Source organism: Marmota monax, unplaced genomic scaffold, assembly GCF_021218885.2.
Source record: "Marmota monax isolate L192 unplaced genomic scaffold, Marmota_monax_Labrador192_F-V1.1 WCK01_AAM20220418_F8-fsc00079, whole genome shotgun sequence".
NCBI lineage: Eukaryota > Metazoa > Chordata > Mammalia > Rodentia > Sciuridae > Marmota > Marmota monax.
In genome coordinates this window covers 8,209,675-8,234,169 of record NW_026694099.1, presented here as the reverse complement: position 1 = coordinate 8,234,169, position 24,495 = coordinate 8,209,675, and the positions used below count along the sequence as shown (strand labels likewise).

Below are 24,495 nucleotides of genomic sequence, written 5' to 3'. Positions count from 1 at the left end.
AACAAATGATGCTAGGCCAACTGGACCACAAGCAACTGAATGAAGTTGGGCACCCCACCAAACACTATATACAAAATTAATTCCACATGGATTAAAGACCTAAATGCAAGAGCTTAAACTATAAAATTTGGAAAAGAAACAGAAATTTGGAATGGCTTCTTAAACATGACAACAAAAGCACAAGCAGTTAAAGAAAAAACAAACAACCAAACAGACATAAGCTAGCCTTCATCAAAATTAAAAAAAATTGAGTACCAAAGGGTACTATCAAGAGAGTGAAAACAATCCACAGAATAGGTAAAAATATTTACAAACCATACATGTGTTAAGAATCTACTATCCAGAACATATAAAGTTGCCTAACAACATAATGATTAAAAAGACAACCCAATTAAAAAAATGAGTAAAAAATATGAACAGACATTTCTCCAAAAATACACAAATGGGAAGCATGTTAAAAGATGCTTAAAAGGTCCATGTCTATAATCCCATCGACTTGGGAAGCTGAGGCAGGAGGGTTCAAAGCCAGCCTCAGCAACTGAGCAAGACCCTGTCTCTAAATAAAACACAAAAAGGGCTAAGGATATGGCACAGTGGTTAAGCATCCCTGGGTTCAATCCCTGGTACCCTATTAAAAAAAAAAAAAAGATGCTTAATATCACGCATTACAGGAATGTAAATTACAACTGTAATGAGACATCTCTTCAGATCTTTAAAGATAATTACAATAAAAATGTCAGTAAGTGTTGGCAAACATCCGGATAAGTTGTAATACTTATGCTGCTAGTGATAATTTAAAATGTGCTACCACTTTGGAAAATAGTCCATCATTTTCTCAAAGCTAACTATAGAATTATCATTTGAACCAACAATTTCATTTCCATAGTTTATGGAAACAAGAAAAATGAAAACATGTCCACACATAATCTTGTGCATAAATGTTTACAACAGTATATTATCTACAATAGCCAAAACATGGAAACAACTAAAATGCCCATTAACTAATAAACAGGTAACAAAATTTGGCATATCCACACAATAGAACACTATTCGGCCATCAAAAGGAATGAAGTACTGACACATGCTACAATATGAATAAACCCTGAAAACATTAAGCTAAGAGAAAGAAGCCAGATCATATATTATGATTCCATTTATATGCAATGGACAGAATATACATTATTTATAGAAACAGATGTAGCTTAGGGACAGGAGCAGATGAAGGTTGGGGTTAGAGATGTAAGAGAGTAATTTCTTTGTAAAATATTTTTAGTTGTATATGAACACAATACCTTTATCTTAATTATTTATTTTATGTGGTGCTGAGGATTGAACCCAGTGCCCATAAGTGCTGGGCAAGTGCTCTACCACTGGGCTACAACCCTAGCCCCCAAAGTTTCTTTTTGACGTGATAAAAATTGACTGTGGTGAGGCTTATACAACTCTGTGAATATACTAAAAGCCACTGAATTTTACAATTTAAATGGGCAAATTATATGGCATGTATGTAAATTGCATTATAATAAAGCTGCCAGGCGCAGTGAAGCACACCTGTAATCCCAGTGGCTCAGAAGGCTGAGGCAGGAGGATCATGAGTTCAAAGGCAGCCTCAGCAACTTAGTGATGTGCTAAGCAACTCAGTGTGTCTCAGTGGTTAAGTGCCCATGAGTTCAATCCTGGGTACCAAAAAACAAAACAAAACAAAGCAAAACAAAACCCTGTTATTTAAAAAAGGAAGAATGAAGAGATCGAAGTAATTTATCTTTAAAAAATGACACAGTTGGGTTGGTACAGGGTAAAAGAGGTAGCTGGGTATCATGGGTATCCATAAAGTTACAAAACACAAAAATATGTGCCTTCACTAAAAATTTATATAACAAATTGATTCAATAGTTTAGAACACGGACATAAGTTGTGACTTCTGGCAAACACTGTTAGTATCTAATATCTATTTTTTGCCTTTTCCTTGCTAAAAGAATCCAAATTTTCTTTGGGGTGTCGATACATTCATCTAAATATTAACGTAGCATCTCTTGAAACTAATTCCACTCAGACTTAAATATGCCTTTTGGAGTTTTGGGAAGGTTTAGCTTTCCTGATCTAAATGAACAGACAGGTTGGCACAGTTCATTTATCATTTCTTCTTGCTGTGAACACAGATGTGATGTCTGCAGCTGCAACTGCCACCTTACATCCATGAAGCAACAAGCAAGATGAAAAAAAAAAAACCCAATAAACTAAAAGAGATAGAAAGAGTGGGGTATTTGATTACATTACAGTAATTCTACATGAGGTTAGATTTCCTATTCTCAATGTTCCTACTACGTGAGTAAACCAAAATTCTTTTTTATTTTTTGTTCTGGGGATTTAATCCAGGGGCTCTTTACCATTGAGCCACATCCTAAGCCCTTTCTACTTTTTTATTTTGAGACAGGGTCTCATGAAGTTGTTTAGGGCCTCACTAAATTCCTGAGGCTGGCCCCAAACTTGCAATCCTCCTGCCTCAGCCTCTCAAGTCATTGGTATTATAGACGTGAGCCACCATGCCTGGCTTAAAACTCTATTTGTGTGTGTGTGTGTGTGTGTATGTGTGTGTGTGTGTACCAGGGATTAAACTCAGGGGCACTTGACCAGAGCCACATCCTCAGTCCTATTTTATATTTTATTTAGAGACAAGGTCTCACTGAGTTGCTTAGTACCTTGGTTTTGTAGAGGCTGGCTTTGAACTTACTATCCTCCTGCCTCAGCCTCCTGAGCTTTGGGATTATAGGTGTATGTTACCACGCCCAGCTCAAAACTCTATTTTTAAAGGTAATATACTTAGACTTTTTTTTTTTTTTTAAAAGGCTAGACTCAGCCTCTACTGATAGAATGTTTCTTCAGTTACAGTCTTACAAAAAAAGAAAAAAAAAATCTCTTGAGCTATTTAAAATTCAAAGACAGCCTAAAAAACATCAAAGTGGAAAGCTGGGTAAAGAAATATCTGATTCTCTACACTAGACATCCAAGACAGTTTTTGAATAATGTCTGGATCAATATTCAAGTGTCAGGTAAAATAAGAACGCATATTACCTGGCACATTCTATCAATATTTTCTTCAGTTGGCATTACAAAGTATACTGCAGGAACATCTGGAATAGGATCTCGATCAGAGTGCAGAAGCCTAGAAGACATAAAAAACATAAAACTCACTTATTTCTTCGTCATTTATTTAAAAAGATAGTTTAGAACACTATTTCTCAAACTATTAGCTCACCAGCTCAAGGACAGTGACCATTGCTCTTAAAGTTCTTGGTGCTCTTAATCAGTTAGTTAACCTAACTTTATTCTTAAGAAACAAACAAAAATGTCCAGGCAGTTAGTTAGTATTAACATTATTTATAAGGAAGAGTCTAATTTCTCATTAGTTTTCATTTCATTCAAATTATTTTTAATATCTCTTATAGTCAGACATTCTTTTCTACTATCAATCTTCTTGAATGAAAACTAAAGCACATTCAAAATCAATTTATTCCCATTTTTTACAGAAATATAAGGCAGAGGTTGTGAGTAGGAAGAAAAAGTGTAGCTATACCCAAAAGGGAAAACAAAGCAGGTGGAATTCTTAGAAGCAATGCAAAAATTTAATCACACATGAAATCAATTGTTTTTAAAATGAAAATGAATGTTTCCTTAAAACTTATTTTTATTTTTAAAATGTGGTGCTGGGTACTGAAACCTGGGCCTTTTTAAAAAATTTTTTTTTAATATATATATTTTTTAGTTGTAGTTGGACACACTATCTTTATTTATTTATTTTTATATGGTGCTGAACCCAGGGTCTTTCACGTACTAGGCAAGCACTCTACCGTTGAGCCACAAGCCCAGCCCAAAACCTGGGCCTTAAGCATGCTGACCACACATTTTACCACTGACTTACACCCCAGCCCCAATTTACTTTTGCATATTTTCTGTGCTATAAAAGAATTCATGAGAGATCACCTAAGGAGCCCACAGATTATATACTAGAGAGTTTTCTCTTTTTTATCAGGGGAATATTTTTATTTAAATATCTTAGTCATAAAATTTCTTTATTCTTCATTGTAAGATTTTTACCATGCTTATATCAGGAAATATGACTAACATTATATTTCTACACTATTCACCCCATTCCAGTCACCTTTCCTTAATCAAGAAGAGTGAAAATTCACATACCCCTAGTGGATCTGCATTTAATAACTTCTTCCATCAGTCTAGCTGCTGCTACTGATAGTGAGAATGAACATTTGATGGCTTGCTTTCTTTTTATGCCAGCTTCCCAATTATCTAACAGGCTATAATCACCATTTCATACTCAATAAACTTGTGGTTACTGTATCCTACATAGCAATCTAAACTAGCTTGCAGAGGAAAATTATTGTCATATTCTCCAGAAAACAGGGAAGAATAGTTAGAAGCAAGGCTCACAGGAGTTTGCCATGGTAGTTAATGCAATCTTTCCATGCTCTCATGGCAATAACTCCCTGCTTCCTAGACTTTCAAACTGGCACCCCTTAAGGAAATACCTAGTTAAGCCTCACTCTATTTTGTCACCCCTTAAGGAAATACCTAGTTAGGCTTCACTTCTATTAGGCACTGTTATTGAGCTATTATGATTCAAAAAACAAATAGCATAGAATTAGGAGACAAGCAATCTGGCCATACTGTTCTGCTATTAAGTAGTTGCTCTATTGTGGGACAATCACTTATATTTTCTAAATTTGAGTTTTTAAACTATTAAAATAAAGGAGTTAAATACTTAGTAAAGTATCATAGGAAACTAGGCTTATTAATAATCCATCATTTCCAAGGATAACACAAGCTAAACTTCAGTTTAGTTCATGAGAATTAATATGTTACCAAAGCAACTTTGTTTGAAATCTAATAAAAAATCAAAGGGGGAAAAAAAAACACCTGTCAAATACTGTATTTCATCAAATCCAAGGTGGTATCAATTTTAAAACATATTATGTATAACATTAAGAAAATGCTGCCAATTATGCAAGCCATCAATTATAATACAACTCCCAATCAAAGAAATACAAAAAAGTGTAAAGTATATTTGGAATTGATGTATATGGCGTGGCAGTGCAGATCAATGGTAGAGTTCTTGCCTAGCACGCTCAAGGTTCTGAATTTGATCCCTAGCACTGGGAGGGAGGGAAGGAAGGAAGGAAGGAAGGAAGGAGAAGATACAACACCATATTCTATTAATTTTAGATAAACATTCATTATATAATTTAAAAAATTAAAATTATTAAGCCAGATTCTGACATGGGACTCACTGAAAATCTAAAACCATGTTTCCACTAAGATTATACTTCAATATATTATAAAACCATAAAGTGAAAATTGGTTATAACTTCAAGAATAGAACAAAATGCAAATAGGTTAGAACACAATAAAACTGGATTCCTCAGTATACAATAGCATCAGTATATATTCAGGAACACAGCCTGTCTCCAAAGTTCTACTGGGTAAGTATTTAATGTAGCATAATTTGTTTTACTTTTATCAAACACATCAGAAGCAATATAATTAAGTAAACTTAACAGTTAAGACAGCACAGTCTTCTATGATGATTAACAGTCATTACTTCAGGTTGTCAAATAAATTGTTCATATTAATGATAAACTAATTCATATAAAGTCCACTGACAACTAAAAAAATTTTTTTAAAAAGGGTACATTTAAATTAAAGAAATAGAACACTTATAGAACTGGAAGAGAGCTGTAGACTACTAGTTCTTTCCCTTCATGCAGATGGTCAACCAAATCTACGGGAGGACACAAGAGAAAATTTAAATTCTGAAACTGTATAACCTTGGAGTGAGGATTATTTTTTAACCTCAGAAAAAGAGAGGTGAATAAAAGAAGATATAGGGGGACTATTCCTATATTACACAGAATCTGTAAGTGAATATTATTTTTCTCTCTCAATGTTCCTGAATAATTTGATTTTAAGGTGGTAAAAAAATATTTGATAATTTATTTGAAAATAAATGTTATTATTAGAAAATATATAAAACTCACAAATGAAGAGTGATTCCCATATCTCTTAATTCCTTCACAGATAACAGAGGAGAGATTATATCTTGTCCAAATCTGTCATAAACAAGAACCTTTAAAGAAAAAAAAAACATGTTTTTAAAAACATCATTATTAGTGAATAATCAATAGGGAACCAATATTAAGATGATGTTGAAGTAAATGTTATATTTGTCTCAATTTAATATTTTCCAACATTATTTATCAAAACATCCACCCATGAAGTAATATTAAAAGCATTACTGCTTAGGCTAAAATAAATCAATAATTATATAATTTTCTTATATTTTTTCTAACCCCCTCCCCCAAACAAAAACCTCTCCAAGAGACTATGAAATCTTATTTTAAACTTTATAAAGGACTTACAACATACAGCAAACTTGCACACTCCTCTGCTTGCTTTTTTCCGGTTCACATAGATACTTTCTAAAAATGATAATGTAGTGGCCAAGGTGGCACATGCTTGTAATCCCAGCCAATCAGGAGGCTGAGGCAGGAGTATTGAAAGTCTGAGCCAGCCTGGGCAACTTAAAAATACCCTGTCTTGAAAATAAAAAAGGGATGGGGAATGTAGCTCAGTAGTATAGCACCCCTGGTTTTGATCTCTGTAATAAATAAAATAAAAAACCCCAACAAACCCCCCAAAACAAAAAACAAAACAAAAAGTAGAAATTAGCCACTTTTAAAACCAATATGTAACAAGTCCCACTGTCATAAAGAAAATTTGATAACTTAGGTGTCTCAGGTAAATAAAGCATTCACTTAAAAAATTAAGTCCCTAAAGAGTACTTGATAGACTTCCTCTATCAAATGCATTCCCCATTCTAAAAGTATTAAAACTGATACCTTTGAGGAATGATTAAAAACTACAACTGGGTCTTTTAACTTAAAATTAATTTTAGAGTGAGAGCAAATAAAAGAGAACTTCAACTGGTGTTTTCCACAACTACTTTAATAATTCTTCACAGAGAAAGAAACTGCTACTGAGAATGAAATGAGCTATTATAAAAACAGTTTTCTTAAATGCTAGGATTTTCTTTAGAGAATTTCAAACTCTTTCTGCCATAGTTATAAGAGGTTGGATGTTGTGGATCTCAAAAGTCTTCTCTTTAAATCTCAATATGCATTAGTTTTCCCTTATTTGCAATTTTACTTTCTGCAGTTTTCATTTCCTGCAGTCAAATGGGGTCAGAAAATATTAAGTGGAGCCAGGTGTGGTGGCACACACCTATAATTCCAGCATCTGGGGAAGCTGAGGCAGGATGACTGTGAGTTTATTTTGTAAATAAAATTTACAAAAAGGGCTGGGGATGTGGCTCAGTGGTTAAGTGCCCCTGTTCAATCCCTGGTACCAAACAAACAAAAAAGTGGAAAATTCCAGGAAAATCCCCCACAATATGTAAGTTTTAAATTGTGTACTGTTCTAAGTAGCAAAATGACATTTCATGTATCCTGTTGTATCCTGCCCAACTCTCACAATGCTGCTGTTCTATACTGCCTAAGACATGAATCACCCCTTTGTCCAAATGCGTCCATGTGGTATATATTACCTGTTTAATAGTCACTTATCAGCTGACTTGGTTATCAAATCTTGTCACAGTATCACAGTGCCTGTTTTCAAATAACCCTTATTTTACTTAATAATAGCCCCCAAACTAAACAGTAATAGTGCTGGAAATGTTATTACAGTAGATTGGTATAACTGCTATTTTTACTAGTTATTGTTGTTAATCTTTCTGCACCCAATGTGTAAATTGAACTTTACCATATGTGTGTATATATAGGAATAGAACATATATGTCTAGTCATTCTTGGGTACCCTTGGGGGATTGATTCCAGGATCCTCTACGGATACCAAAATCCTTGGGTGCTCAAGTACCCTACATAAAATGGCACAGTTTTGCATATAATCCACACAACACTCCTGTATACTTTAAAGCTACATAAACAGTTGCTATACTATTTTGTTTAGGGAATAATGAAAAAGAGTTTGTACGTGTTTAGTATAGACAAAATCAAAAAATTTTTTTTTGGATTTGTGGTTGACAGAATCTAATTGAATCCATGTACACAGAACCCACAGATATAGAGGACTAACTACATAGGGTATGGTACTATTTGCAGTTTCAGGAATTCACTGGGCATCTCGGAACGTATCCCTGCAGATAAGGAGGGTGGAGACTATATCTGTATTATTTATCTGGTGGTATAAAAGTGATGGGTAGGGAAAGTATCTTGACAAAACGGTACCCAAGAAGTTTCTCCACCTATTTAACTCACAGACTCAATGTAGAACTTATAAAGAAACAAGTATATAATTGTGTAAGAAGCAATAAGAAAAAGCCCACCAAAAAACAAAACAAAAAAAAACCACCCCCCCCCAACCTCAAACAATAAACAAAGAAAGAAAATAAGGGCGATATTAGGGGATACTGAATCTTAAACTATGAATGCAATATGAATCATTTTAGCCCCACAGAGAGTTAAAGGACCTATAAAGACTCATTAGATCATTCATAACACCCATAATTCTAACCAAGTTGATTTGTTCTTAATTCTTACCAAGAGACAAATATAAATGATAATAAACTAATAAGTTTAAACCTAATCAATGACATTTTAATCTCTTTGAAGACTGTAGGTTGCTTTCTGGGTCTACTGAACAGTTTTAAAGCTCATAAATTAATAAATTGGCACTGTGGTTTATAAATAGACCACTTTCCAATGAGCTGGTTAAAATGGATCAGTACTCCTGAATCTACCTAATCCTGAGAAAGCTTGTAAGAGCCAATGTATAGACTTGCAAAGCTAAGAAACAAAACATCAGCCAGAACTATCAGTGAGAACCCACCTAAGCAATCAGAAGGATGTTCTAGATAATTACTATTTTTTTTGCCAGTCTCACTCCATAAAATGTTTATCAAAACAATTCATATGAAGATGCCACGGTAAATAAAAACAAAATATTCATGAACTATAACTAAATTATAAATTCAGTATTAACAAAGAAATTTCAACCAATTACCATCAATAAGGGTTAAGAAAAAAAGCTCTTACCTTCCATACTGGTTCTCCTGTGCTGTTTTTAACATGTGGTACATTAAAATTCAACATACGTTTTAAAGCCACTGAAAATAAAAAGTTTTGTCAAATATTACTATTTTTAAAGGACTTTATATTTTCTCTATATTATTATTAACTATCTAAAAACAAAATGCAGAACTGATTATAAGAGGCATTTATTTGTCCCAAATGAAATTGTAAAAACTATTGAGCAAAAAATGTTTTTCCATTTCTCCTGACTATCCCACACTGAATTTTATGTAGATTTAAAAACAAATTTTTTAATCATGATCTTAACAGATAACTGGTGCTGTTGTCTATTTATTGCCTGGCTGAAAGCATAGATTAAGATCAGTCTTTCTAAAGGCAAAAAATTATCTATAGGTTATATGCAGCAGATCTATTTTTTGGTTACCCAAGAGTACATTTTTACAACCTATTTATCCTATCAGATTTTCTGAAAAGTTATGTTGCTGAAAATTCTATGCTGGAGGGAAAATGAGACTTTCCCATGGGTGTATTAGATAACTGATAATTCTGGCTAAGAAAATATACAATTTCAATAACCACAGCAGTTATGACCTATGTACAATTTTGTATTTTTTTTTTCTGTTCATCTCTTCATGTAGACTTAAACATATTTTCTAAGGAAAATGAAAAATTTTTAATATACTTCTATATGAAACTGAGATAGTCAAATATTCAAGAAAATGTATTAGGTGATTTAATATTTCAAAGATTGGCAACATTAAATCTACTTGATTTTAAAAAGGGACTAGCATGGTGGTGGATACTTGTAATCCCAGTGGCTTGGGAGGCTGAGGCAGGAGGATCACAAGTTCAAAGCCAGCCTCAGCAATTTAGCGAGGCCTTGAGCAACTTAGTGAGACTGTCTCAAAAAATAAAAAGGGCTATGGATGTGGCTCAGTGGTTAAGCATCCCTGGATTCAATCCCCAGTACCAAAAATAAATAAAAATTTAAAAAGCATTTGAGTCACTTTATTAAATAATACAGAAATACTCACATTCTGAACTCCTACCACAGAAAGAACTACATAATACTAAAATCACCCCAAAATCTATTTATATGCCCTACTTACTCATAGGAAACTTCTATTAAATGCTTGTATATTGAGGTAGGAATAATGCTGTAACACCTTTATCACTGAAGAGATTACACTTCAATAACATGCAGTTGTCCCTTGATAACTGTCCCACAGGAGATTGATGGATACCAAATCCTTGGAGGCCAAGTCCCTCATATAAAATGGGATAGTATTTGCTTATATCCTATGCAAATCTTCCAATATACTTTAAGTCATGGCTATATTATAATATCTAAGACAATGAAAATGCTATTATACTGTATTATTTAGGGAGTAATGCATGTGTTTAGTACAGACACGTTTGTTTAGAATATTTTTTATTTGTACTTTATTGACTATGTGGATGCATAACTCAGAGATACAGTGGGCTGACTGTGCTTAAATATTTAAGTGGGTTTATTCAAACATTTTTAGTAGAATGTTTATTAGCACCTAATGACCAGTTAATAATGCACATTACCAACAATTTATGCCTATCTCAAAGCCTCAGAGATATTACGGTATTACATAAAAATATACATAAATAAAAGAACACTTTTGCATGTAAAATTAAAATATTACAAGAGGCAAAAAGATGTCCCTGGGTTAACTCTCCCATTGCTTTAGCACAGCTCTTTTTCCCACCTCCAGGAAATAAAGAAAAAACACTACTCTGGCACTCACAGTCCTAGAGAAAGACACCTTTTCTGTAGAAAAAGCTGTTCACATTCTTGATATGTGACAACTAGGAAGAACTATATAGTCAGGCTGCCATGTGGACCTCAGGCATTTAGTGTTCTCTAGCGTTGGACCTTAGTTAACTGAAAGAGGCCAGTGTGAGAAGATAGACAGTCTCACATTTGCTTTCTCAGCCCAATCTAGGAAAATTTCTCCAACTGACTCTTTGTTAACTTGGTCAAAGATAGTTTGACACAGTGGATTTGTTAATGAAGTACATGGCCAGAATACATTTATATATAAGAGTTATATAAGAATGTAATTTTAAGATCAGAGTTTAACTCCCCAAGGCTTATATTACTGCATTTTAATTGAAATAATAAACTAGTTTTCTTTATTGGCTTTAAATATACTATTCATATTTTTAGACTTGGTTAATGTAACTTCATCCTTACCTGGAATGTTGTCTTCACTCATTCACTGAATAAATGTCATCTATGTTTTCTATTCATTCATTCAATGTTTAGCGAGTGCTCACCATGTACCTGACACTGCCTTAGCTATACGGGTACTAGCACTAAACAAAACAAATCGAATAAAAATGACCAGTCCTTATGTAGCTTTCATTTCAGTTGGGGGACAAAAACTAGTAAAAACAAATAAGACACACAGTATATGAGATCATAAGTCCTATGGAGAAAAATATCAATGGGAAAGGGGAAAAAGGAGATGGTTTATTTTTATTAACTCCTCAGAATATATAGCTTCACAAACTTCAAGACCATTGGTTAACAGGTATAAACATTCGTTTAGAGCTAACATGCATAAACCAAGTCGTCATCACAAAGTTTACAAAGAATAAGGAAACACTAAAACTATCTAACATGGAAAAACATTAAAACTCAAGGGAATATGAATCTTTACCAGATTTCGCTATATAAATGGAAGCTATTTAAACATGCTCTACTGAAGATAAAATTATCATGTTTTAAAATACTAATCCGTCAAACAATTGAAATGGGAAAGCCATTAGTTAATTTGCTTTGCCATTCTTCTATCCCTTCCAGCAAGCTTAAGAAGGAAATCTGTATCACCAGGCATTTTTCTTTAGGTTCCCCTAAAAGGCTGGTCTGAGAGAGATGATGCACAAAGCCACTCTGAAAAGAATCTCTGAATTCTGTAACTGTGGTGCAGGTGAAGGAAAATGGAGTTCTTTAAACTTTAAAACTAAAGTGAAAAACAAAAGAGGGAGACGTGCAATACGCACAGATACAAACCTCGAGATCTCCTAAGTGGCAACAGAGGAAAAGAAAATACCAGCTGCCAGATATTGTCTTGACAGCCTTCTGAGCCTCGGTAGTAAAAGGCAGACTGTAGTAATCGGCCTACTCCGGAAGCCCCTTCTCAGGTACCACAGGTGAGGGCCAAGTCTTTAAGCGAACTGCATCTCTTCACCAAAAACTCAAAGGGGAGGGGCTCTTGATGCACTAGGAGACTAAACTCCTGGAGATCGGTCTTTGAGTTACACGCACCACAACCAAATGAGGACGACAAGCAGATGGAAAGGATGTCTCTGCGCAGGCACAAACCCACAGAGAAGAAAATAAGTCTGTACCTGTCTGTCTCTCCCGAATACTGGCTGCCGCCACCGCTGCCGCCATTTTGACTCCCACCATCCACTGCCCGGCTGGCGAGCGGAGCCAGAAGATGACGTGGCGGTCCCTTCCGCCCCGGAAGCAGAGGTCGGAGGGGCGGGGCTTGGAACACACTCCGCCTTCCAGCGCGACCGCTTCTCCTGGGCTCTTGGGACACAGTTTGGAGATCCTGTTGAAGTTAACGTCTGAATTGCGGGTGGTGTTTCCTTTCTAGCTACACCCTCTCAAATGTAGAGTAGGAATTTAATCCCCTAGAGTAGGAATTTGTTGCTGTGTTAGGAAGCTAATGATACGGAACAGATATTTTGGTCCTTACATTTAAATGGTAACAATACTCAAGGTTTGTAAGAATCACAGAACTAAAGTACATGAAACTCCGGATTCCCCTTCCTTTTCTAGAAACACAGGACGTTTGGAGCGTTGCCCTTATATGGTAGATTTTTTTCATCTCAATCTCTCTCTCAGTGCTCTAGTTTTATGGTGTTTTTTCCTGCATGGATACTGGAGTCAGGAAGGTGCCAAAAATGTCTTTAATTACAAATTCACAAAACATTACTGAAGTAGGGTGTGTATCTGTGGGGAGGGTTGGGTATTGTTGATGTTTGTATACTTGAAGTCATGCGATCACAACAGAACAGACTGATAATTTCCATAATCCATAGATTTTTATTGGATGTCAAAAATGGATATACAACTTCTCATGTTCAAGGTTCATTGCTGACATTTTGCTAGCTGTTGAATGTTTCTTTTGAAGTTGCATAAAATTCTGAAATAATAGATGATGCCTTAAAAGCTTAACTTTGAAACTAGTGTTTTCTTCAATGGTATTACAACTATTTTCAAAAAATCTTCAATGAACTAGTGTCTTTTTTTAGACAAATGACAGTTCCTGCCTTATGGGTAAGTTCTACTGCATACTGCATTCTTCAGGGAATATAAAACATAGACCCAACTCCACTTACAAATGCAAATCTATCATGTAACAGTTTCAGTTCCATCAAAGACTCCTTTTGAGGACTACATGAGTCATACTAACATAAAATACTGAGACAATGGTAAATTTATGTTTAGTAGGTGTATGTTATGTGTATGGAAAAAAAAAAAACTGTCCTGTGGGCAATAAATTTACAGAAAAATATACCCCAGAGAAGAACAGTAGCAGCAGATGAATAATACTTGAAGGGCTGAGATTATGGTATTTCTTTTGTATTATTAGAATCAAAGAATAAAAATGCATTCTGTTATCACAGACTACCTCAGAATATTTCATGTATAGAGAGGCTCCTGGTTGTCAGCTGCTTATAGGATCTCTCAAATGTGGAGAGTACAGGATTTTGGATGTTACTCAGTTTTGTCAGAATCTTAACCTTGTGAAATCCCATCAAGTTCTTTAATTTAGTTTATATAAGCACATTTAGTGGCACATTTATTCAGAAAACTTCATTGTCATGCTTTTTGATTACATCTGGCCACTTTTAAGATGGGGAGAAATAGGCTCACATATAAATGATCACTTAGCATAACACCTGGCATACAGTAGGTATTAGAGTATGTTTGGGAATTTGAAAAGGGTCAAAATCAGAACTTGAAAACTGGGTCTGTTCAAGGCAATCCAAATTTCCTTAAACTACAAGTCATACACATCCACTTCATCATTACATGTGTTCTTCTTATGTTTTGTATTGCATTACTTTAAGCACAAAACTTTGCATTACTTGAAGCATAAAAAACTAACAGCTTACAGAAAAAGTAATAATAGAGTATGATAATCACTATATACAATAATTATGTTTATAAATAGAAAAATTTTATGATCAATGATCATTTTCTTATTATGATTGAATACTAAAGGCAAAGTCACTGAGAAAACTTATCCATATTTCCCGTTTACTTAGCATTTTAGTACTGAGTGCAGATTTGAATAGCTTTCTCCATATAATTAGGGAAAAATTATGATTTAAATAGAAGTCAAAGTAAATTCTCAAGCTAGTAAACAAATGAAGACTTTTGCTTTACTAAAAAAAAATTGTCATAATGTAGAAACTAAATATTACAAAGTATAAAATTATAATCTAAAACTTTTTGGTATTTTAAAGAATCCTTACCTTAAATTCTAAAAGAGTAAAATGACCAAGTACAAGAATAGTATTGTATAAAAGACCGACAGATAAAGAACCCATACTAGAAACAATTTTAAAACTGTTTTAAAGAAATGAATATAAAACTAATAAAAACCATTAATAATAGGTGCATAATAGTCAATTTATGGTTTTCTTCAATATTAAGTAAAAGAAAACAAGGTTAAAATAATACTCGACATTTAGACAATTGAAACGGTAAATACATATACAAACTTTGTAGCATAATTCCTTTATAAAATTCCGCATCAGTTAAGAATTGTGCTGTAAAACGAATAGGAACAGAATAACACAAACCATTTGACAAAGTAACACTGCAGAAAATAAATAACCAACAGGTTTCTCTGATATGCCTTGACTGTACAGATTAACCTAAAAATCATAACAGGACATCCTTCAAACCAGAAAACATTTTACAATATATTTACATTTCACTTTAAGAGGCTAATATTCTGAATTATTACTTACACCATCTTATACTAAGGCCTTCTCTATACTTAAGTGTAAGGAGGAAATGAAATACCAGTTTTAATTATTATTAACCAAGCATGTTGCTCCTAGTCCCTACCCCCACCTTCACAAAGCATGCGAGTATTGTATTGGTTTTAATTAGTATACAAGGGGAAATTAATCAAAACTACAAACCAGAAAGTAGATCTAATTGTTTTTTTTGGGGGGGAGGATTATATTGATTTAATGGCTTTTAAATTTTTATAAAAACTAGATGCATTAAGAAATAAAATACCTGATTTATCAAAACATTTTGAATAAAAGCTCTATGGTGAGCTTGAGGTTTATATTAGATATTAAACTTTTAAAATAACTGACCCTTTAATTACTTTTGATAATCTAACAATTTAACACATGGCAAAGAAATGCCTTGTTTATTAATATTGTTAAATAATTAAAGTAAGTAATTTGCTAGGTCTGTTAGTACAATTTGAAAAATATGAGGTAATAAGGGAAATTACGTTAGGATTGTTTTCATTTTCCTTTGGTTTTAAGAGATGTATTACCATAAGTCAATCTTGGTAATTTTCTTTAAAAAACATTAATAATTTGAGTATTGGGGAGTCTCATCTTGGGGAGGATGAGATTATGATCATAGCTAATACTTAAATGTAGCAAGAAAATTGTGGTTAAAACATTTTACCTCTCATAATGCCTTACCTACTATATAATGATTTACTTTAGCAGAAAACCAGGGCTTTGTCTCGTTTATATTTCATAATAGATTGGGATCTGATAATAGATTAAGGACATCCAATTTCTCAATTTTTTTGGTAGGAGCACAACTATGGGAACATGAGTATGAAACTATATATCTTCAAATTATTTTTACATGATTTCTTGTTAATTTTAGTAGCATTACTATTGTTAAAAATAGACAAGACAGGAGTTTATAGATGAATATACAGAAACAATACTAATCTGTATGGTGAGATTACAGTGGGATTTTCATTCTGTTTGTATTTTTTACTTTATTTATATTCTTTTTTACTTTATACATTGCTTATATAAAAAGATATCTTTCTAGGGTAAAGAAGACAATTGTACAATGGTATGGAGCTGGTTTGCCTATAATACAACCACCTTAATAATGTCAAAACCCATGTATAACACATTATAATCCACAGAGATCATTCAGATACCTAAAGTGATTATGGATTAGACATACTGAATACCACAGTTTTTTTTAAAAAGGTCTATGATTAAAACCAAGACTTAGAAGATACTATTCTCTTAGGTATTTTCAGTTACATTGTATCCACCTCAGAAGTGTTTTTAAGCCTCTGGAACATGCCCAGAATCCAGACAATTTTGTGCAATTCTGCTTTTTATATAATACTTCCTATTAGAAATAACCTAATTGCAGTGTGGGTAATTTTAACATAAATCAGTGATCTAGAAATATTTTAGCAATGGATTTAGTGCCATCTTTGAAAAGCATAAATATAATGTATAAACCCCAGAATCTATGCCTGATTCCTAAAGCAGGATTTAATCAATTAGCTCTTCTATTTAATGCTTTAAAATAAAGAAAAATTTGAAAATGGCACCTGCCATGCTATTATACCTGAATCAAGTTTGTACAACCATTCTAAAAGTAATTACATTGAAGATTATGAAGCCTGTACATTAAGAAAACAGAAAAACATCACCAATTTTGACTAGAACGCCTTAATTGAAAAAACTTCTGTTTTGTTTAAATGGCCAAAACATTCCTTTATGTTTATATCATAAATTTTATTGGGTCAAGAAGGTGACAAGTTTGTTCAAAACTGATGATTAATAGATTTTTGAAACAAAAGAAAGTTTTTAATAGCAGCTTTTAAAGAAGCATCTCTTTGTTCAAAGAAACATTTTAATGTTCATTGTAATGAGAACTTTCTTCCTTTCCTAGTCTTAGAGTGTTTCTTATGGCGAAGTCCATATTTTCTTGAAACTCTTTATATGTACTGGTGATTGGAAGAGTTAAAGAGTTATTACACTTATTTCCAACAGGAAAATCCATATGAAGACACTCAATTGAAGGAGTGGGTTTAAATCCTGCAGGTGGAATGGAACTGCAACCAGTTGCAAAAATAAGAATGTCTTCCATTGTTGTTGCAGATTTGCCATCTGAAGTTTACCAATAAAAAAGAAAGAAAAAAAAATCCAAGTTACATATTGATATTATCATAGTCTCTTCCTCAACTAGACTGAGAAAATTGAAGACTCCCCACATTCATCTTAGGCAAATTAAATCACTAAGTGTAGGAATAGGCAAATATTACATTCAATTAATGAATCTCAAAGGATTCATAAAGTAATACAACTACTCATGATATATTTGACTTCTTTTCTATCATCACTGATTAACATACTATTTAAACAACTGCAGAGAAAAAACTAAATGGTGAACAAACAAAAATACAGCTAATTGAACTTTGGTTGAAAGATAAAATTTTCTTTATAAAATGGATTTACATTGCTAAGCTCAGTGTTAAATATCATCAGCACAGCCCTGATCAGAGGATAAATTATAATTAAGTTGAACTTCAGATTGAAAAAGATAAAATAAATGATTAGCTTTAAGACTGTTTAAGACTATTATGTGCTGTGGCCATCATCCATATTTTTAAAGTTATATAGGCGAAAATGCCTTTCACCTCAAATTATCTAGAGGTAAGCCTTTTCTTATCACTTTCAACACAGTAATATAAACTTGTTTTGAAATAAATGAAATAAGACTTATGAATATCAAGAGGTAAAATTCTGTAAGAAATAAAATGTCGAGACAAACATTCCGAGATAGTTAAATAAAAACAAAATATCCACATACCCTCAACGGTCTGTAAGTAACTGTTCCAAAACCCCAAAGCTTGTACATCAGGTAATGTGTGTACTGTAAAAAGATCTCTAAGGATCTTTGCAGAAAGATTCTCAGGTTTATGACAGAGGATGTTACAAAATGCTTCTGGGTAAGTCTGAATTTTTTCCAAAACACCAAGAGTTTTCAGACCCTGCTTAAAACTTGAGAGGAAAAATAACAAGCCAACATTGTTTGGTATTACCTTATTAGGGAATCAAAACATTTTTAGCAAACTTACTTTATGGATACACTATGATACTTTAATGTCAATAACAAGCAAATACATTAATGAGTGTTTTCTATGACTATATTATTTGACTTTATAGTTTCAAAATTAACATTTTACTAAGAGAAAGAAGTAAATGTCCTAAGTATTTTATACTTCAGAGCTATTTGTTATAAAATTTAAAACGTATTACTACAAAGAAATCAGAAGACATCAAAGTGGGAAAATATTTTAGTATACATGACAAAATATTAATTTCTCTAATATACAAAAAATACAAATCTTTTTCTAAAAGATCAATAATCCAATAGGAAAATGTGCATGAAAAATATGTATAGTTATCAGAAGAAATGCAAATAACAAATGAATATTCAAATGCACATTCTCATTAATAAGCAAAGAACAGAGGTACCAGTGTTGTCTATCAGACTGACTTTCTGGATTCCCTAACCTTTTCCTCAAATAATCTGCTTAGATTGGTTTATTTCTCCTTTTAGAACTTTCCACAAAAGCTCTCATATGGTGTTATAGTTTGGATATGTGCTGTCCCCCAAAAGCTCTTATGTGAGACAATGCAGAAATGGTCAGGGTTGAAATGATTAATCGTAAGAACTATGCCGTAGTCCGGCTGGGCAAAATAACCGAGAGGTGACAAGCAACTTGAAGGTTGAAGCGGGAACTACTTTATTGCAAGTGAACTCAGCGGGAACTGAGTGAGAACTCAAAGTAGAGGGCACCCGAGATAGAGCCGCTTCTCTGCCAGACAGCAGAGGTATATTTACTTAACTAATTACACACAGCTTAACTTAATTAACATCATCTAGATACAGCAGTCAGCCAATAAGGAATCCTCATCATCTTAATGGCTCCGGCATTGCTTCACAAACCACTCCTCCTGGCAAAGTGCCAGGCGCCATCTCGACCTGATTTGCATCCCCAACGGAACTATAACCAAATTGGTGGATTAATCCACTTAAATGGATTAACTGGGTGATAAGTATAGACAAGTAGGGTGTGTCCAGAGGAAGTTGATGACTGGGGGTGTACCTTGTGGTTTATATTCTGTCCCTTTCTCTGCTTCGGCGCTATCATGTCCTAAGCAGCTTTCGTCCTCCACACCCTGTGTAATGATATTCTGCCTCACACTGGGTCCAAAACTATGGAACTAGATGACAACAAACCTCTGAAAGTGTAAGTCAAAATAAATTTTCCTCCTTCTTAGGTCTTTTGTGGTCACAGCAATGCAAAAGCTAAATAAATGTTTTTCTGTTACTTGCTTTTTTCAGAGTAATTTTCACTTATTTGTGAAACCATTTCTGCCACTTTAATTAGGGCAGTTTGAACTATCTTTTATAAATACTTTTTTACTCCTTGCCAATTTCTGTATTTACTGATTTTCTAAACTACCAATTCACCCTATTTTAATGTCACAGTAACTCTTAGTTTTAAAATTATTGCTCCCTTAAGGTTTTAACAAACATTTTGAAATCTAAAGTGAATCAATATATTTACTTTCTTCCTGAGGAATACAAAAAACCTTATGTTTATAACTCTACTCACTCTCATACTACTTATGCTATTTAAAAATTATTTTAGTTCCTACTTGTATTGTAATCCCTCAAATTAGACATTAATTTTCTGTACAACCAGTGTTTATTTTTATCGGTTTCTTTATTCACCACTCTTTCTCCCTTGAAAACCTCTCTGTTAGAATCCTTCTTACCATTTATATCCAGTAACCTTGCTTAACTCTAAATACAATGTCTTGTTTTATACAGATAATTACATAGCCTAAAAAGGTAATGATTTTATTTTTTCTAAACTTTAATAATATTCATTTGTTTGTTTAATTTGTTACTCTGCTCAGACCTCCAACATGTTATTAAAAGAAGGGACTAGTTGTGTGTATCCTAGACTTGTTTTAGTCTTAAGGGGAGGATATACCTAAAATATTTTGCCATTAGGGATGTTTGCTGAATATGTATAAGATACTCTTTTATCAACAGAGACATTTTAATTTCTCATTATATGAGATTAACATTATTCATACTCTTCCTAAATTGCTAATTTAAAACTAACTATAAATGTTTAGATGTGTCAAATGCTTTCTTGTGTCTCTGACTATAAAAGGATCTTAGCTTTTTTTCTCCTTTAATCTATTAGCATGGTACACAATGAATTTTTCAATTTTGCACTTAACTTGCTTCCTGATGTAAATCTTCCTCAGAGTTGATATTTTTATTCACTGCTATTATAGGACTTCAGTAATTATTTGCATGCTTAAAATAAACTCTTGAGATCTGTTTCAAATTTCTTAACAGAACCTATAAATTTAGCAATTTCTTGCATCTTATTAGTTTAGTGTTACATATTCTGGAACTACATAGTTAGGTGCAAACAGATTCAAGACTGTTTAATCTTTCTAAAGAACTGAGGATCGGGCTGGGGATGTGGCTCAAGCGGTAGCACGCTCGCCTGGCATGCGTGCGGCCCGGGTTCGATCCTCAGCACCACATACAAACAAATGTTGTGTCCGCCAAAAAGAAACCTAAAAAATAAATATTAAAATTCTCTCTCTCTCTCTCTCTCTCTCTCTAAAAAAAAAAAAAAAAGAACTGAGGATCTTTTAAGATCAGGTTTTATTTATTTATTTTTTAAAGATCAGAGTCTTTTATCTTTTTTTGTTGTTTAACAAATTTAAGGTCCTTAGTCTTGTAATACAAAAGTCTAAGCTATGAGATTAAATAGGTTTTCTTGATTTTTCCCCTGCCCCATCCCCTCTTCAAACTATTTGGAAGATATATACAGTCTATCTGTATAATTTCAGAGCTTTTCCTTAAAATATTTATACTTGATTTAATAAAGTTTAAAGCCAATTAATGCATCCATAGTACTACCTCAACAATACAAGCTCTTTAAAACAATAACTCCACTAACTTCCCTTACCATTTTACATAGTACTCTTTTTCTAAAATTTCAATTATTTGAAACTTTTCTTGCCAAAAAAGTAGTAGTATTTTAATGGTTGCTTGTTTTTATTTACCCAGTTTCTGCCCCCAACCCCACTCCTTTTCACTTCTTTGTCCATTGCTGTTTTGTTTATCTTAAACTTCTGGTTACAATTTCATTCTTCCTGAAGTATATAATTTACTAATCCTTTAAGAAGTAAACTTTGTCCAGAAATATTCTTCAATATATACATATTTTTAGTTGTTGATGGACCTTTATTTATTTACTTATATGCAGTGCTGACGAACCCAGTGCCTCATGTGTGCGAGGCAAGCGCTATACCACTGAACTACAACCACAACACTACTTTTATTTTCTTGACCCTTGAATAATGCAGACTACTTTCATGAAGTTATAACTTTGGCTGTTTCTGCTTTCAATATAATTAATGTTCACTTTTACAAATGTCTTTGCACATGCTGCTGTTCCATCACAAAGTAAGCTACTTTGGCTCATTAAGCCTTGTGAATCTGAGGAATTTTTCAAGTAGTATTTTCTGTAAACTGTCCCTATCTTAGTTAAGTGGATGCTCTTACTCTAACTTTAATACTGATTTCTTATTTCAATCTTCCTTTCTTTGTTCTAATCAAACCTTCCTATTCCTCTTCAGTTACACTTTCTCTTCAACTGCCTGGCATTTAATATAACCATCAGGTTTTCATTTCCATGATCATTTGTTGGTCTTTCCTATCTTCCTGTGGCTTTAAAAAAATTCCATTTTTTAATTTATAGTGCTTTTTAGTGTCTCTGTATACAGTTTTAAAAAAAATATATAACAATCGGGCTGGGGTTGTGGCTCCGTGGTAGAACACTTTCCCAGCACGTGTGAGGCCCTGGGTTTGATCCTCAGCACCACATTAAAAATAAATAAATAAAATAAATGTATTGTGTCCAAATACAACTAAAAATAAATATTTTATATATATATATATATATAAAAATCTGCTAGCATCAACATTTTACCATTTCAAGTAAAATACAGAACACTTCCCTCCCTTTAAATCCCTTTACCTTTCCATGTTTATGATTTAATGTCTTAAATATTTCCTCTACATACACTGTGAACCACATGAAGTAATGTTACAATTCTTTCCTCGATAATCAAACATGACTTAGAAAACACAGGAGGAGAAACATGTTTTTATTCTTTTCACTAAAAAGAATGTTCCAAGACTCAATCTTGAATTACTTGCTTTGTTTCAAAAACTTGTATAGCCATTTTCTAAAGGGTATATCTGCTGGTGACAAATTTTCTTGAGTTTTCCTTCACATAGATTGTTTAGATTTCCCCTTCACTCTGCTGTGTCATTCCTTGGGTCCTTCCTAGTAGAAACAGACAGTTCGCTCTCCACCTTTCAAAGTTTTCTTTTGCTTGTTTTAATATAACATTTGGAGTTTTTGAACAGTAGATATCAGGAGAAATAGAAAGATGTCTACATCTTATTCAGAAGCAGAAGTCCACAAACATTTTAATACAGAAATACTATTTGATTAATTTTATATTTTCTATTTTGTTCCAATGCTTTTAAAAAAATCTTTTTGGGCTCGGGCTGTGGCTCAATGGCAGAGCGCTCGCCTCGCATGTGTGAGGCCGTGGGTTCGATCCTCAGCACCACATAAAAATAAGTAAATAAAATGAAGGTACAACTTAAAAAAAAAAAAAATCTTTACAATCATTGCAAAAATACTTTGTTGTCTTGCCCAAATCCTTTACTGTGCTATTTCTCCCAATTCTTGCTTTTCAGCCAGATGTAAGTTTTGCCATTTTTTACTGGGAACCCCAATTTGAGAGGACTGCTTTACCTTTAAGCATTCCCATTAGACTTGAGCTATAGAAATTTCCCTACACTGCTGCTATATATTTGCTTATGTCTGGCACTATACAAGCTATTATGAATCCTAAATTAATTCTTAATTCTTCTTTAGACTGGGGACCACACAGAAAGTCCAAAAACAAGTTTGAGGCAAGTGGAGGGTTTTTGTTTCTTTCCATGACAGCTAAGGCACTTTAGCATTTGGTTTCTTTGTTCTTTCTTACATCTGTGGGGCTACTTTCTTATAAGTCAAAACACACTTTGCTATATAACTTTGTATGTTTTATATAAAAGGAGGGATTAATTTTCAACTTCTTTTTTCTTGCCTCTTCATTTTGATTTTCCTAACAACTACTAATCATTATGGTTTTAATTTAAAAACTCTTACATACAGAAGCCTTTCTTGACATCTAGACTACTCATATCTCTAAAAACAAAACAAAACAAAACAAAAAAAGAAATAAATGACAATGATTCTACTCTAATTTAGAGAAAAATCCATTTGTAGATAAATGAACTGGGGGGGGGGGGACACATACCTCACTAAGAGATGCACTTCAAATAAAATTTTACTAATAATAACCAAATCTAAAATATACTAGGATTTTATATACTAACCTTATATATGACTTATATATAATTTATAATCATAATTATAAGTAATAATTCTGTTCCTAAGAAAATTTTACTATTCAAGTCATACCAGAGAACATTTTGCTGTATGATAGTAGTATTTTAAGCTGCAATATTAAAAATATATTGAAAATCACATCTTTTGCAACTATTTAAGATTATGATGGTATTATTATGGTGTACAAGAGTGCTAGGGAACATCCCAAAAGTCTATCAACAGCAAACTGGTTGAAAAAACAATATATTCAAACAATGGAATTCTGAGTACCCCTAAAAAGGAATGAGTAATATGTCTATTCATGTACTATCACAGAAAAGAACTCCAAATACACTGTCAAGTGAAAAATTAGAAGAAGAAAGGGTGGATGGCATGTTACTATTTATCTAATAAAAGGAATACACATACATACATATCCTCACATATTATCTGCTATTTTTAAAAAGAAAAACAAACAATGTAAGGAGAAATCATTAAAAAAAAAAAAAGCCAAAAGATTACTTCATAAGGGGATGGAAGGTGAATGTGTTTAGGATGAAAGCTACACTTCTTTGAATACACAATGCATCACAAAAGCATATTTTTATATGCTTTTACTATTTATTTGACTTCAGAACCATGCAAATACTTTATATAACTATTAAGTAAAAATTTCATAAAAAAAATCACAAAAATATTAAAAACGAAAAGTATATCCAACTTATAGTGCAACACAGGGAATAACTATTCCATATAACTGAAAAACAAATTGTACAGTTCTACAAAAAAACAAAAGG

At 33.0% G+C, this 24,495-nt stretch overlaps 2 protein-coding genes across 4 annotated transcripts in view; both read right to left on the bottom strand.

The window, feature by feature from the left end:
* Scfd1 (sec1 family domain containing 1) overlaps nucleotides 1-12,650 on the bottom strand; it is a 94,513-nt gene extending 81,863 nt beyond the window's left edge. The window contains exons 1-4 of one of the 2 annotated variants that reach the window (XM_046465220.2): nucleotides 12,507-12,650; nucleotides 9,123-9,193; nucleotides 6,051-6,139; nucleotides 3,073-3,163 (exon numbers count right to left, since the gene is read on the bottom strand). In XM_046465220.2, the coding sequence (XP_046321176.1) occupies nucleotides 3,073-3,163; nucleotides 6,051-6,139; nucleotides 9,123-9,193; nucleotides 12,507-12,567 (312 nt within the window). In that variant the 5' untranslated portion in view covers nucleotides 12,568-12,650. Of the gene's footprint in view, nucleotides 1-3,072; nucleotides 3,164-6,050; nucleotides 6,140-9,122; nucleotides 9,194-12,168; nucleotides 12,302-12,506 lie in introns of those variants that run through there. The other variant, XM_046465221.2, reaches the window with a different exon arrangement.
* Nucleotides 12,651-13,192: 542 nt separating this feature from the next.
* The window catches only part of G2e3 (G2/M-phase specific E3 ubiquitin protein ligase), a 60,008-nt gene continuing 48,705 nt past the window's right edge, over nucleotides 13,193-24,495 (bottom strand). For both annotated transcript variants that reach the window (XM_046465218.2, XM_046465219.2), the window contains exons 14-15: nucleotides 18,010-18,200; nucleotides 13,193-17,306 (exon numbers count right to left, since the gene is read on the bottom strand). In XM_046465218.2, the coding sequence (XP_046321174.1) occupies nucleotides 17,050-17,306; nucleotides 18,010-18,200 (448 nt within the window). In that variant the 3' untranslated portion in view covers nucleotides 13,193-17,049. The remainder of the gene's footprint in view (nucleotides 17,307-18,009; nucleotides 18,201-24,495) is intronic.